At 38.5% G+C, this 15,831-nt stretch overlaps 1 protein-coding gene across 12 annotated transcripts in view; it reads right to left on the minus strand.

Annotated features, from left to right (window-relative positions):
• Positions 1–15,831, minus strand: part of BLTP1 (bridge-like lipid transfer protein family member 1) — an 86,775-nt gene that overhangs the window by 25,988 nt on the left and 44,956 nt on the right. For 9 of the 12 annotated variants that reach the window (XM_021554953.3, XM_085579308.1, XM_085579306.1 and 6 more), the window contains exons 35-50: positions 15,580–15,777; positions 14,753–14,964; positions 14,367–14,518; positions 13,348–13,498; positions 12,373–12,525; positions 10,913–11,153; positions 10,146–10,294; positions 9,495–9,714; positions 8,689–8,847; positions 7,523–7,698; positions 7,256–7,431; positions 5,930–6,636; positions 4,585–4,812; positions 4,119–4,212; positions 3,081–3,131; positions 88–294 (exon numbers count right to left, since the gene is read on the minus strand). In XM_021554953.3, the coding sequence (XP_021410628.3) occupies positions 88–294; positions 3,081–3,131; positions 4,119–4,212; positions 4,585–4,812; positions 5,930–6,636; positions 7,256–7,431; positions 7,523–7,698; positions 8,689–8,847; positions 9,495–9,714; positions 10,146–10,294; positions 10,913–11,153; positions 12,373–12,525; positions 13,348–13,498; positions 14,367–14,518; positions 14,753–14,964; positions 15,580–15,777 (3,274 nt within the window). The remainder of the gene's footprint in view (positions 1–87; positions 295–3,080; positions 3,132–4,118; positions 4,213–4,584; positions 4,813–5,929; positions 6,637–7,255; positions 7,432–7,522; positions 7,699–8,688; positions 8,848–9,494; positions 9,715–10,145; positions 10,295–10,912; positions 11,154–12,372; positions 12,526–13,347; positions 13,499–14,366; positions 14,519–14,752; positions 14,965–15,579; positions 15,778–15,831) is intronic. The other 3 variants (XM_085579309.1, XM_085579302.1, XM_085579301.1) reach the window with 2 other exon arrangements.

Genomic DNA, 15,831 nt, shown 5'->3' on the forward strand with positions numbered 1-15,831 from the left:
AAACCCTTCCTGTTAATCCGCCTGGCTGTCCCACAGTCACCTGAGGTGACAAAATCCTGGCAAGGGGAGGGATTTGGGAGCACTCACGCGGTGGAGGGCTGCCGGATGAGGTCGGAGATCTGCTTGGAGAGCTGGTGGGAGCTGCGCACCATCATGCTGTGCAGCGTGGCCGGGTGCTGCGGGATGTTGATGCTGATGGCCCCCACCTTCACCACGGCCGCGTTGTTGGTTTTCAGCCCCCTCTGGGCGCTGTACAGGGCCTGGGATTTGGCAATGCTGCACTTCACCACAGTTCTGACAGCAAAAGGGAACAGCAGTCATTTGCACAACCTTCCCAGTTGTATCTTACACTGAGTTTTTAAGTGTTAGCTGAATTTAAAGTAATACTGTTTGGCAACTACACCCACATTCCTTTTTCTTTCACTTTACACACAGATGCACTACATGCCACAAACAACTATGCTACACTTAAGGGAACTACACATCATGCATGGCAAAAATATCTGTTCAAAACTGCTATTCTTGCCTAAAGTAAGGTCATTTCAGTGCATACACATCAGGCTGCATAGAGACAGACTAATTTGCACACACAGAAACAAAAAAAAGAGCCTTCCATTTAAACTCCTGTTCAGGAATAATCTTGAATCATCTTTTGGTAAAAAGTCAAATCTGAGATTTCCATCCAAATAGGTCATTGGAGGAAATACTTAACAAAGCACGTGATAGATGAATTTGTGAATTAATACTGATGTTTAATTCAAACATATTATTCCAAAATACATAATCAAAACTTAATGTTGAGGAGGATATGGTTCACAATGGTTACCCCAAGAAAAATATAACTGCACTAACCTGACAGATTTTGATGTTATAACAGAATTTTGACATAGCAGAATTCATTAAACTCCTATAAAAATATATTGGGGTAACATATTAATGTTTCTATGGTCAATTCCTGGAGGGTTACCCAATGGAAGTATATTATGCAGCCAACACAGAATTACAGCCTCAAAGAGAAGGACATGTAGTTGTCAAGGTGCAATACATAGAAAAATAGGCAACAAAACTGCAACATTCAGTGCAAGTTTCTCAAATATTGTATTTCAAGGGGTAAAATACTTTTTGTATCATATTTAAATTGTTTATAGACAGTTTGGTCTCATGGTGGAAGACACATTCTATGAACTCCACTCTCTTAAGAAATGTTTCTTCTTAGTGTTATGCTACAATATCAGCAAGGCCAAAGCAACCCAGATGTGGAAATAAAAACTAAAAAAAAAACGACACCACCCTTCTGATTATATTTCTTATAATCAAGAAAAACACAGCACTGTAAGGCATCCACTGGCCTATTGACAGCAAATTAATTGACTGAAGTTCAAGGAACAGTCTCAGATTTTCACAGCTATGCAGGAAATGCAAATAATCTCAAGCAGTTCAGAATTTATATTTTAGGGCAGACTGTCAAGTAGAAATTATTTTAAAATACACGATGAAGGAGGAAACAATTCACAACAATTTTCAGAAAAACATTATACAAATAAACATTACTTATGAAAAAGCCAAAATTGTTTTATTCCACCTCTTTAAAAGAAAAGTATAATTATTTATCTTGAAGTTTGCTCGTTTCCTACTTTCTTCCTGCTACCATTCTGACTGAACTGTTGTGAAGCCAATCAAGAACACATTTCCATCTAGAACACAAAATACTACTGCATTCAAACCATTATAAACATTTCCTTTATTAAAAATGTATTAGTCCAGAATAGCTGTTGAAGGAGAAAAAAACCTCAGCAAAATTAACTGTGCTTTTCTCCACATTTCATGCAACAAATTAACTCCATCGCTGCATGCCTACAAAAAACCTACTTCCATGACAAGAATGAAATGTGGAACAACTGTCTGGCTGTCCATTTATTACTAAAGATGTGCAGCTGGCTTACCTACAGTGATAAGCCTGTAACACATCTGGTTGTATCATTAAAATCATTAATCATTATTTAAGTTATATTCCAGTAATACTTCCAGAAAGAATTCTATATTCTCACATCAATGCCATAAATGATCACTCTCCAGACAAATTTGTGACAAAAAGTCTTTGTCCCACTACAAAACTGACTACAAGGCCAGTACTCCACAGATTTTTGGGAATGCTGTAACAAGCATGTGGGAGGAACAAAAGTCAGCAGGAGGCTTGTAACACACAGGAACTACTGCACTGAGTCAGCTGGAAACTCAGGCAGCAGCAGATACCTGAGGTTTAAGTAAAGGGATCCTTCCCTTAATTCCAGCCATAAAGAATTTACTTTCTAAGCCAGAGGCTGTATTGTATTCATGACTCACCACGAGATCAATCCAACATGGTTTTATCCAATCTTTTAATCATTTCTACTTTTGTTGACCACATCATATGACAGTCAATTCAACAACTCAGTGATGCACTGGTTTAATGCTGCTATCAGACAAAAAGGAACACAAATCCCAGTATTTTCCCTACATCACTTGCAGTTTTTCAGTCCATCACCTCTCCTTCCAGACATTTTGAAGTTAATCCTGTATTACCACAACAGAATAAACAGACACAGAGAAGAGACCTGCACCCACACACACAAATCTTCAGCATGCCTGGGAGTTAAACCAGCACACAGAAAAATGAAGACAAAAAGAAATGGCCCTGTTCATGATGACACCACAACTGTAACTCCAAGCACAGCAGTTCCAAAGCAAATCTCACCTCTGTGTTCCCTTACATTTATCAACAGTATTTCAGGTCATTAAAAGAAGTACAGAAGCAGATCTAAAGAACTTAAGGGCTGGTGAAACCATTCTAACATTACATTAGTGAGTGCAGTTTAATAGCAGTCCCTAAAACTATGCTGCTAAGATTGACCAGGGCTTTTTTTTAGGCAGATATTTAGAGGACTTCATTTAAAAAAAGCTTATCTAGGTAATACTAGATGGTGAACCAAGACGTATTCAAGAAACATCTGCCTCCACAATCACACACAGTAGGAAAGCAGCCATTATCTACACAACACAGAGTTAATTGCAAGACTATTAAACATAATAATATGACATACAGAAACTCTTGTTTGGCTGTGCTTGTAGGAGATGTAGGAAAATCCTCCAGTCTACAGATGAAGATTGAAGAGAAAGCAAGAAAAACAAAAACAAAGCAAATAAAGAGTAAACAGTCATGCAAAATTAGTCAGTTAATTACTTGTAACCCACAATATGACATTTATTTTCAAAATTACCAAGGTGAAGGTTTTGGTTTTGCTCATATTTGTTCTTTGATCTTGTTGTTTCATTTAAGATTTATCATTATTTCCACCCTTTCCTTTTGTACCCTCCCTATATGTAAAACAAACAGTGAAGAGCTTTGGTCATTTTCAGAAACCCTTCATGATTGTGAGATTGGAATTGTTATTTATCCCTCTGAAAGAAACTTACTGGAAGCAATTTAGCTGAGGAAATCATAAAATTTTGTATGTTTTCATTTCTATGTAGTATCCTCCAAACTACCCAGGAATTAAAAGGAGAGAGAAACTCAAGTGACATTGTTTAGCCCCTTTATAAAAGAGTCCTGTTCTAAGACCAGTACACATACTGAGGGTTACCCAGCTAACACCCAGATTGTGTGAGGGTGATCTGTGCTATGGTTGAGCTCATTCTGCAACTCAAACAGAAAGAGATGCAGCTGGGAACAAATTAAAATAATGCATGGCCTTTTTGAGTCTATGAACCTGGCAGAAATAAAAAAGCCAGAACAATGTGAATGCTGAGCAAGTGATTAATGATGTTCATACACAAGAAGTGGCTGTCTTCCCTCCCCTGCTTGTTGCGTCAATTATATAAAAGCTGGAGAAGGGATATTGGAACTGTAAAACTAACATGAGAGAACAAAGAATGATGCATCATGAGAGTTGAAAAATATATCTATTAAAGAAACACTATAGCTCTTAAACAGGAATAATTAGGAATAATTATTCCCTACAAATCTCATATGGTTTGAGCCTACAAGTTCCAAAAAGCAATTAGAAGCATAAGAGAAAGAATACAACTCATACCACTTCTGTGAACTTGATCAATTTTAAATTGTGAGACTTCCTACTTACTGGATATTTGGGGTAATTCCTTCCAACAGGACGATATTGACACCTCCTATGTGAGCAGTGGCACACGTCTCAGTCATCTTTTGGTGTAGCACATCTTTAAGAAAAAACAAAGTATTTAACGGCATTTCAGTCAGTACAATACTTCAGGTTTGCTTATTGCTTTTAAAAATATTGCAACAGGAAAATAATTGAAAAAATCACAGATTCAGCAGTCACGGTAAGTGATGCCAACTATAAAATGTGACAAGAAGAAAGCTTTTGAAAATGAGTGACTGTCTTTTAAGAGAATTTCCACCATGGCACTTTCTGAAAAGCTTGAATTCTTTCATAATCCTTCAGCATCCTAGCAATAATTATTTGCAAACTCTTGTTCAATATTATTATATTACACACACACACACTGCACACGCACATGTAAAGCTGCCAGGGAATTGAATTACAGAGAATGCTGTTAAGCTCATCCCACCTTTCATTTTCTCTTTCAGGGTGAAGCTGCCATGGATTCTCTTCAGCTCAGACTCCATGGTGAGGCCGCCAATGTCAGCTTCCAGGTGGGTCCTGTTCACCATCCCTATCCCAAAGACGATGAGGGTCACGTGCTGTGGCTCCGAGGTCACCAGGCTGCGCTTCCGCCCGTTGTCCTGCTCATTCTCAAACACCACCCTGCAGGCAGGCTCAGTGGGACTTCGAACACCTACAGAAACACCAGCAGTTATTCAAGGCTTTATTTGTAATCAATCCTTGGTATTTCCCATTTATATTTGTCTTCCAAAGAGAGGATCACATATCTTTCATGTCAAGAAAACTCTTGAGGAAAATTATCTGTGCCTTGCTCACTCCACCCCAATACTCCATTGCAACTGAACCAAATCCAAGACACAATGAAGACACTAATGAGTGATGTGGTTTCATTATTATTCATAGATACGCTCTTATGAACCTTATATAAATATTTGTAACAGTTTCCAGTTGTCCTGTTTATTTTTTTGATCATTCCACAGGCAAAGGTTCTTATAATTCTGTTCTGGATGAACAAGTTCTCCTTTTCAACATTCAGGAAGCTAAAAAAAAGGTAATAAAATTTACATTTTGTGCAGATATTGTTACTCTGTATATGATATTCTGTGCATGAAAGACACTGGTATCTGTTTAATACAAGTTCTCATCTGACGCTTTCTCAGTTTTTTGTTCTTTAGTTAAAAGAAGTCCAAGGAAAATATGGCCATAGAGCAACTATACCATCCCCTGCATATTCACAGCAACAAAGAGAATGATGAAAAGTCAACTCAGATTTACTCTGCTGTGTTGAAATACATTAGAAATAGCAATAATCACACCAGATCTCAAAGTTTTAGGTGAAAATATGGCCCAAACACTTGTAATCTTTGTGGGATTTGACCAAAATCATATTTCACCTTTCCTTCTCCCACAGCAAGATTCACAGATTTTTTATTTACTGTCATTCTCAAGGCAGAAATTAATTCCCTCAGGATGGCTTACGTACATTCTTGCATATTTTCACAGAATGATAATTTACAGCACTTCCAGTACCTCCTTGAAAACAAAACAGCACCTCAGGAGGAAAAAAACTCAATCCACACTATGTAATTAGTGAGTAAAATTAAGCTTTCCTTTTGTACATCATCTTGATGAACTAACCAAAAGCTCACCTCCGTCCTCACCACTTGCCCCTCTGATCCAAGTTAGATGGGGTGGGCAACTCACAAAAGCCATCTCATGAGCAAGCTTTAGAAACACCATTTAAGCAAAAGCACACGCACTTGGTTATTTGGGTTCATGAACCACTTTACCTGTTGGCCCAAAAGTTTCAGAAGACTTTTCTAAGATGCCAGTTGGATCAGAAATGAGTGAATAGAAGTTCAGTAGCTTATACATATTTTGCCAGCACTCCGCAGAGGGCTCGCTCTGTTCCGACACGGTAATGGAGTCAGAATCATCCATATGGATCGTCACGTGGTCAACCACATCTTTGGAGCCTTTCCTGGACACTTTGGAAGTCCTTCGCTCCGACCTCCCCAGGGAATTCTTGTTGCGAGACTCCTTCTTGTTGTTGTCGTTGTTTGCTCTCTTGTTCTTGGTGTTGTTCACCCTGGTGCCCCCGTTGAGGCTGCCCCGGGAGCTGCGGCTGAAATCCGAGGAGCGGAAGTCCCTGTGCTTGCGGGTTTTGAAGGTGGGGGTCGGGGAGGCGGAGCCAGCCGTGTACCTGCTCAGTTTGATGTCTGTCTGCGTGGCCTTGATGTCATCGATCATGGTGCTGAACTGGTGGATGAGCCGCACCAGGGCCATGTCCACGTGCTGGCTGATGGACTGGCAGGAAATGGTGAAGTTGCAGTGGAAGGTGTTGTAATAGCGCTTGTTCAAGTCGTGGAAGGAGAGGGCGTTGGTGGAGTTGTGAGGGGTGCACATGGATTTCTCCATCACCACAGCGCTAATGCTAAAAGTTTCCAACATCAAAGCTGGTTTGAATTCCAGAGGAGGAAGATTGACTGCTCCTTGCCTAAGGAAAGGAAAGGTACAAGTTAGTACTGTGCTGCTTTTTATGACAGTGAGAGTCAAATATGTTTTTTTTTTTTACACAGCTTACATCCAATTTACTGAACTCAGCTTTTTATTTCCCTTAGGATATCACCTTTTTACCACAGTTCTAAATATAATAAGATGAACTTTTACAGTTTCATACTGTGTGCTACTAACATAGAAATCATCCAGTTCTATGAAACCTAGCTTGGCATGCAATCATTCCATTATATCCTAAAGCTTTGCCAAAAATTGTTCTGGGGGAAGATTGAGCATTTTCATAAAAAGTCACATCACTACTATTTACAGGATTAATTACAAAACACGGTTTCAGAACCACTCAAATTCCCCCCCACTATTATTCTCACCAGCTCTCCCCCTTCCCCAGTCTCCAACTTTCAAAAGTAGCTGAGATTCAAGCAGTTAAAATTCCCAAACCATTCCATAGGAAGATTAAAAAAAATATTAAAAAAAAAAATTTAACAGGAAGACAAAATGAAAGATTAGAAGAAAAAAGGGCTCTGGAAATCAGTCCCCACATGAAAAGCCTAATTTCTGTTCTTTAGCCAATACACGTATTTTTAAGCCTCTCATCACACCTTCGGGCTCGCTTGCTTTTCCTCTCCTTTGCTGTGTCTGAATCAACAATATCTGCTCTGAGGCAGTCCAGAGTTCCTGAGAAAGAGAGGTACTCTCCAAAGTACATCCTGTAGCACAGGGGCATCGCATCCTGCGACTGAATTCCCGTGTAACTTAGCAAAGGTTTGAAAACAACCTACAAAACAAAACACATCCGTTTCGTTACTGAAGGCCTTGATTATTTCCACTCTCTTGCTCATCATTTGGTGATAAGCAACCCCAGTTACCTGTGCATCTGCCAGCTGGACAGCAGGAAAGCCCTGGTTGCCCTCTTCCACTCCTGCAATGTCATCCTGGCTGGTGCTGTGCTGCGAGTGGGTGCCATCCAGGGTGTTCTGGTCACTGGACAGAACGGTGTTGAAGTCTGAAGCAGAGGGGATAGTAGGAAGATTGGGTGCCACACCTGGAAAATAAATACCCATGGAACACTAACACCACAGCAAATCTTACCACCACTGACTCGACTAATTCACTGAGATTATTTATACAAGCAAACAAGCCACAGTGGGGTCTGTAACCTCACAAAGGTGGCATTCAGGATAAAGAAAGAGCCTGATATTGCTGGAACAGGTAGATTGTCCAATCCAAATTTGGAAAGAGTCTTTCTACAGAGAAACACATTCCAGTTTACAAAGAAGCCGCAATAGTTCAGCAGTATGTGTACAGCACAATGATATTTGTAGGATCAGAATATTGGTTCAATATTAAAAACAAACTAAAACAACTTCTTATTGCCTAAAATTTACATAGCACAGTTGAAGGAGTGCTAACAGAAAAAAAGATTCCACTATAGTGTTAGAGAAAAAGAAATTAAGACACACATTGAAAAGGCTGAATGATGACAGGCCAGCAAGAAAAGTGAGCTGCAACAAATTGTTACATATCTGGTTCTTCAATACGCCTAAGATTTTCAAAAAAATATTTTCTTCTTCATTCCCTTACACCAGTTAACCCATTCCTATTCAAAACACATGCTGATGTTTAGTCTCAAAATTGAACTGAGAAAGAGCGAGGATTCCAATGCACAAATCACAAAATAAGCATATACAAATAAGATCAAAAATAGCCAACAAAACCAAGGAACTCAGCAACAGAAGAAGATTTTATGGCGCAACTTTTGGCAGCTACATGTAACTTTAGCAGCTACACAGAGCTCCAAATGCAAGAAATAGTTAAATTTTTGGAGGCAGGGTGAGGCAAAAGAAAACAACAGTTTTGCTTAAATCTCATCTTTTCATTTTCCAGGTTGCTGGGAAGCCCCACAATAATACTTTGAACCAATTAAGTCCTGTTGACCATAAATCACTCTCTCAATTACTTTCAGTCAGATAGTGCCAAACACAGGCACAGCCAACCCAGAACCACCAAGAAGTCAGCTACAAATCAGCAATACCTGTTGGAAGGCTGTTGTGCCCAGGCTTGATGGCTGGACTTTCCTGCACGACACTTCCCCTGTTTCCCACAGCATTGGACATCCAGTTATAGAAACTCACAGAGGAAGGCTCAGAGAGCAAAGGGTGCTCAGACAACATGTCTGTGGCCACGGTATTTCCTGTGCAGGTAAAGCAGAGGCTTCAGCATTTCTTGCATCCAAGTCAGCAAAAACAAGGAACATGGCACCGTTTCACTACCAACACCTATAAACTATAAAAATAAGCCTAATTCTCAAAGTTTATTTCATTAAATTATGTGTCAAACAGCACTATGGGTGCTACTACAGAAGTTACATGTGGCACTGATGGATGTTGCACTACACATGGTTTTGCATTTGCTCATCTAGACCATTGGAGGAAAGGAGTCATTAAGAAATCAAAATACCTTTTTTTCTGAACAATATTTCAGTCCCTGACAGCAAAGGAGATAGGTTTTGGAGAAAATACAGTATCAAATACAGTATGCAATTGACATATAAAGAAAAACTGATAATAATACACTCTGAAAAATAATACAGAGCATGAACACTTCAGTGTTTCAAACTTCTAAAATACTTGTTGAAAAGACCATTACTAAAAACCTGCAATTTATCATATGCAAACTGTCAGTGAAATATTAGTTTCAGCTCTCTTTTTGAGCTACTCACAAGGTCAAGAAAAAAACAAATGTAAAATGGTTATTTCCTTATTCATTCAAAAAGACAAGGAAATTAGGCTACATCACACCTGTTTGTGCTACATCATACTTTTTTATGCTACATCATACCTGTTCTTGTTAAAGAACTACTTTTAACTGCAGTTGAACTTCTTTGAGGAGTCCCTTCCAAAAGATTGTGCAGGCTAGGAAAGCTCCCAGTGAGATAGCTGAGCAGACTTTCTTTCCTTGGGCTTTCCCTGACTCCCATTCCTGAGCGGCCAACATGCACTGGTGAATCCGTAGCTGTATCTCCACTGGTGTAACTCAAGGAATGATATGGATGGATGCCCTGTGAGCAGAAAACGAAGAAATTAATCAAGTACTGTGGACACTGCAAAAACAAAGCAACATTTGGTATGAATATAAGCCTGGAACACAGTCATTTTAGTACAAGTTACTGGAGAGCTTTGCTAATCTTCGATTTTGTATCATGACAGTTAAATCCTTGTTTCTGTTGCCAAAAATAACAGATCAAAGGCTGTAAAGGTTAGGGCACATCCTTAAATGATGCACATGAAGTTATTTGGCAAGAAAAACAACAAAGAACAGACAAAGAATATAGATCAACTGCTGAAGCATCCCTTTTGTAAGGTCAGGAGCACACCCTCCATGTACTATAGTTACTTTTTGCATGCAATTATTCATCTGCAGCTACAGGACTGCTCCTGAACAGGCCAGCTACAACCCTCTTTGCCCTGGTGCCCAGCCCTGTGCACTCACCTTGATTTTCAGCACAGAGTCACTGTGAGTGTGAGTCTTGGACAACTTCCTCATGATCTCAGCACCAGTGACAGGCCCAGAGGAGGCACTGGCAGGGGGAGGGCGATTGGCTGTTCCTTCCAGGAGCATTGTGTGCTCACTCACAGTAGCTGCACCCAAGCAAACAGTTGTCCTCATTTAGATATAATTGGAGAACTAAGATTATCTATTATCAGGCACATTTATCTACAAGCAGCCATGAGCTTCCCAGTGCTGGCACACACATACACAGTGTTGTCTGATTTATAGACAAATAAGAACTCCTCAGAAAGGGGTGGGCTGGGTTTTGATTAATCATCTAAGTGTATCTGCTTAATCAAAACATATATTTGAGAGAAGGGACAAAAAGTTCCATTATACTGTATGATTATTACATACAAGTTTCTCACACAAACATCTTGGCTCTCTTAAATCTGCTAACTGCTGACTGGCTTTTAATTGAAAGGTAGCAAATAACTAAATTGATTTATTTTGTGCAGGAAAAAGACAAGACAAAAGATGTGAAGAAAGAGGTCCCCTGTTTTGTTTTTCCCTGAACAAGCACTAATTATTGTAATACTATAATTACCATTGTTAGCAGCAGCTTCAGAATGAAGGTGATTAAGAAAAGAAGATTGATCATTCTAAAAAGATTATAATGTGTCAAGCATTAAAAGTAAAAAAGATACACATCTGAGAGGAGCTGTTTGTCCCTATGAATTGTTAAGGGGACAGTAACACGAAAATACCTGCATCAAATTCAAACTCTGCTCCATCAGCACTCGTGTCACTCTGAAGGCCCCCTCCGTTGTCCAGTCCAAGGCCATCCTCATGCTCGTGGCAGGCATTTGGCTGCAGCTTCATTGGCTGGGTTGGTCTGTGCAAGCTGACTCCTTTAAAGGCTGGGGTGACCACAATGAACTTCATCCACTGCCTTGCTAAGGCAACCAGACCTTTCTTTAAGGTCACTAAGGCAGGAAGGCCATCACTCTTTAAATAAAATAAAAATAAAAATTCATATCACAGCATTTTGAAGTAAACTGGAGGAGACAAAAAGTCAAAGCGCTCTTAAATCTCTATATTTAAGAGGCTTATGACAAACATGCTGGCACCGCAACACATCAAGCAAGAAGCCAAGGAGCTAAGAGATAAAAAATTACAGCTTCATTGAACACCATAAATACGTTTAACTACATGACCTGAGGATCTAGCCCAAGGGGGCCAAAAATAAATAATGGGAAACAGACTTGCTAAATATGAAGCTAAAAGCACTTGTGTAATTATCAGAGTCTGAACTATGGGCTAAGATTCATAGCAACTCTGTACAAACAGAACTGAAATTAAAAAGATTGTTTTGACTATTGCTCATAAGAAGAATTTTAGGAAAAGAAATTTGAGGCCAAATATAGAGATTGTTTTGATTACATCACTGATTTGTCCTACAGAAAACAAAAGCTTAGTATTTTGACCACAAATCAAACTGTGCTATTTGTGCCACAAACTGATCACTGGTTCTCAGCTGAATATGCTAAAAAACACAGTATTTAAATCTGACAGCTGTGGAATTGGATTATAAAAATGACACAAAATCAGGAATAAACACTCCTCCCTTATCCCTGATGTTTGTTCAAATAACTATTTCCCACTACAATCTAGGCATTTATATTCTAAAGCCACCAAGAAAAATACTCGACTCTTAAACCCTAAAGTCTGTACAATTCTAGTTCCTTCCTTAAACTGTCTGCACTACCCTTGTGTTTCTAGAAGACATGAAAACTAGTTCCAAGGAGAGAATTTGGAATAAATGACCCAGTTCGTGCACTTGCCTCAATAACTGAGATTTATTCAATTTTAAAACCATGAGAAATTAAATCTTATTAAAAGGCCATTGAAATATGACAGAGAGGGAATGAAATCTGATAAAAGCCATTTACAGCTTTAAAGACATCCCTTTTTGGTTTATGATCTCATGTATTTACTAATAGTTCATAAATATTATGCATATATATAGTCATAACAAAAATAGCAGATGTCAAAGAAAATTAAATAATAGAAAAAGTATCTACTTATCACTTTAATAATGCATAAGCGTTTGAGTTATGTTTTCTTGTTTGTTAACCTTCCTCAAACTGATGCCAAATTTAAGAAATTAGAATTGGCATATTTGAAACTAAAGGAAACACATTTCCAGTTTTCTTGGGTAACTCACCATTGTGGCATCCTCAATAATGGAGTAATTTGCTTGATGAAGGTAATGGTGCAATATATTACAGAGTAAACAAGAGGGATTTTCTTGCAAAAAACGAGCCACTTTGGTAAGCCTGTTGTATTTGCTTCTCAGAGGGAAATGCACACTTTTATTCTAGATTAAAATAAAAACATTTTCAACATATGAATATACTTGCAAACAGAGCATCAATGACAAGATTTCATCTATGAGGCAATCTTCTCACTTATTTTTGAACTTCTGCAACAAGGATTTACCTCATGGATACCCACCCGATTTTAAATACTGCATGTGAAAAATAATTCTGGATGCTTATTTATATATTTGAAGTAATAAAAGAAAAACCTGGATTCAAATTGCAAGCCTTATAAAGTTACATCTGGACTAACAGACAGGCAAAGCCAATTGCAATTTTCGAAGAAACAGTTTATTCCTAGTTAAAGACAAAACAGGCACTTTCTAAAATTTTGTTTAATGTAGAAAGAAGGCAGGAAGAAGAAAAGGAAAGGAGATAGGAATAAGAGGCTGCTGCAAAGCATAATTTCTGAGCAGAGCATAAAACCAGCATCACACTTAGGTCATCCACCTCACTATGCAAGACAGGATCTTAGCATGGGTATCACGTCCAAATCTTCCCACTAGATGGTGCCAATCAAACCAACAGCAAACAAAAATACTTCATAAAATATACCAGGCACTACTGCCATATTTCTTATTCTTATTTCACCTGGAGGTGCATTCCTGTAATAAGCATGAGACTTGGCTCTGAAATTCAGACTGTGAATTTCAGAATTTCAGAAAAGCACAGCTTTTCATGAACTCTTACGACCAATTCCAAAGGCTCACTAAAGATGCTCTAATTTTGCCAGCAAAAACATCCAGAATTCCAAAACCTATATATAATCTATCATGCTGTCCTGTTCTGACAGGCTCATTGATTTTATAAAGGTTATTTACCTCTAGAGCTTCCGTCATAATGCACCCCATAACAGCACAGATTCGCAGGGTCCCTTCAGTTTCCAGCTTATTTAATGATGATTTCACTTGATCAATGGGAACAAGCCAAGCACCAACTGCAGGCGTGGCAGTGCTCAGGAGATTCAGCTGCCTGTGGAGACAAATAAAGAGAAAGGCATGTTCACAGGCAGCAGCAGCAATAAGCAGCATTTTCTGATGCTGTTATGAGTGACAGTCAAATAGGTAAGACATTGATGCAAAGTAATAAACACAGACTTACTGCCCAGAAAACAAGAACTGGCAAAAAGTACCTGAGGCAATTTTTGATTTACTCACTCACACACTTATGATTCTTCCCACTTGTGCTACTGCTATTCCTTCCTTTTCCCATTTGTACTCCCTACTGAAATAATAGAGTTTGAAATTGTCATCACTGACTGAATCCCACATGAAGTGTTACATGTCATGAAGGACTTTTGCTAAAGGGCTGAGGCAAGAGTACGAGCAGACTATTTTCTAGCTTATGGCTCTATACTGACAAACTGAAATATTTGGCTTATTCAATATACACAATGTGAAAAACTATGTTACAAAGACATCTTGAACTTTATAGTGCAATGGCAATCAGATCATGCATGTTATCAGGTTGAATACCAAAAGCACTGAGCTGTTCTCTTCATTGGCACTTCACCCACTCAAAACAAACATCTTCCCCTGCTTTTCTCCCTCATACATTTCCAACTCACCAGAAGCTCTTAGTGACAGCTTTTGCTTTCACTTGGATTTTTTACTCTTCCTTTTTTCTTCTTTTACTCACATCTAACTAAGAATTTTCTAGCAGCACTTCCATAGAAATGAAAACAGTAAAAAACTGAAACAAGTCTTACTGTGATACATACAAACTCAAAATTATAATTTCCAAAGAAGCTAAAAATTCCATTCAGAACCTACCAAATACAAATGCAAATTAACAAAGCAATGCTGCCATTTTCTCTCTTTTATATCAGGTAAAATTATACCTTGAATATATATGGGCTGGGGAGCGCACATTGGTGGGAGCTGCAAAACTAAACCAAATTTCTTTGATTGTCAACTTCATGCTGCAGGAGTCAGGAGGAGGAGGCATCAAGGGGATATCTTTTTTCAGATCATCTGATTCAACACCTTCATCCTTCAAAAACAAGGAATCATTAAGTTAGAAGGGAAATTGTCTTCCAAAATTATTACACTGAAAGACACTAACATACCATAAATGCTTTTTTTTTTTCCCCACAGGCATTTAGGCAAAGCAAAATAAACTAATGCTGTTCACTAATCCTCCCAAGGGACCCTGCAGAAAGCTGGAAGTTTAGTGTCTAAGCAAACAGGATGAGTGACTAATGATTTCTACCCAGTTTGGACATACCTGCTCATCTGAAACTGAATTTCCATTAATATCTGAAGAGGGACTTATTCTGTCACAAGGGAGGTTATCTTCAGATACATCAGTGTTGTAACCACTACCAGTGGGGGAATCTGAAGAGTTGTTTGATGCAAGCAATCCACCTCTCTCTGTCTCTCTTGATTTGCCCATTACTCCAAATGTGTTATACAGCACTGCCCCAGACTGTCTTCCCCCTGTAAAAACACTCAGACTGTAAAGGTTGGCAGCACATAAACAGTTGTAAGTTATGGCCCTTAAGAAGAGAAATACACATGATTTTGGTTAAACAAGATGCATTACCATTTTATTCAACAACTTATCACTACAATTTCAAGCTTCTGATGGTTTACCACAAGTAGTTGAAGAGTACTCACAAAAAGACTTTTTAAATATTACTCTCTGGAAAAAAGTAAGTCAGATGATAGAAAACACACGCATACTGCGGGGTTTTATTAACTTTCTGTAACTAGCTTTCCCCTCCCAGAGATGAACTCTGGCTCTATAATGCACTTCCTGTGGATAAGGTGAGTATTTGAGTGATGAGTGAAAGCATCAATTTCAACCTTAAGTTCAGAAACTGATTAAACCAGTTTATAAGAAATTATTTATATATATTATTAGTGACACTTACAACTAAATATGTCTTCATTGTATAACCTAAGAAATTTATTTACCACAGACATGTACTATTCAGCATCACCCAGTTGAACAATTTCTAATCAACTAATTGCTAAGTCAGAAGACCTAACAACAGAATTCAGTCAGTAATCTCCCAAAACAAAATAAAACGCAGCCTTGAAAAGCTTTACCTTTTATAGTTAAATTTTCAATTCCACACTCAAACATTATCCAACCCCACTTCTCTTGACTAGGACCAATTCGAGCTACATCTGGAACAGCTTGTTGATCTGTTTCATCCACGAAAGTGAACTCATCCAACTCTTCCAAAGTAAAAAGTACTTTTGATTTCCCAAAAGGAATTGCTGTTATTGCACAAGTTCCAATATCTGTGAAAGGAAATAGATAAATTAATATTTACTACTTTGCTCCAAAATGGAAAA

This window comes from Lonchura striata, chromosome 4 (genome assembly GCF_050655825.1).
Source record: "Lonchura striata isolate lonStrDom1 chromosome 4, ASM5065582v1, whole genome shotgun sequence".
NCBI lineage: Eukaryota > Metazoa > Chordata > Aves > Passeriformes > Estrildidae > Lonchura > Lonchura striata.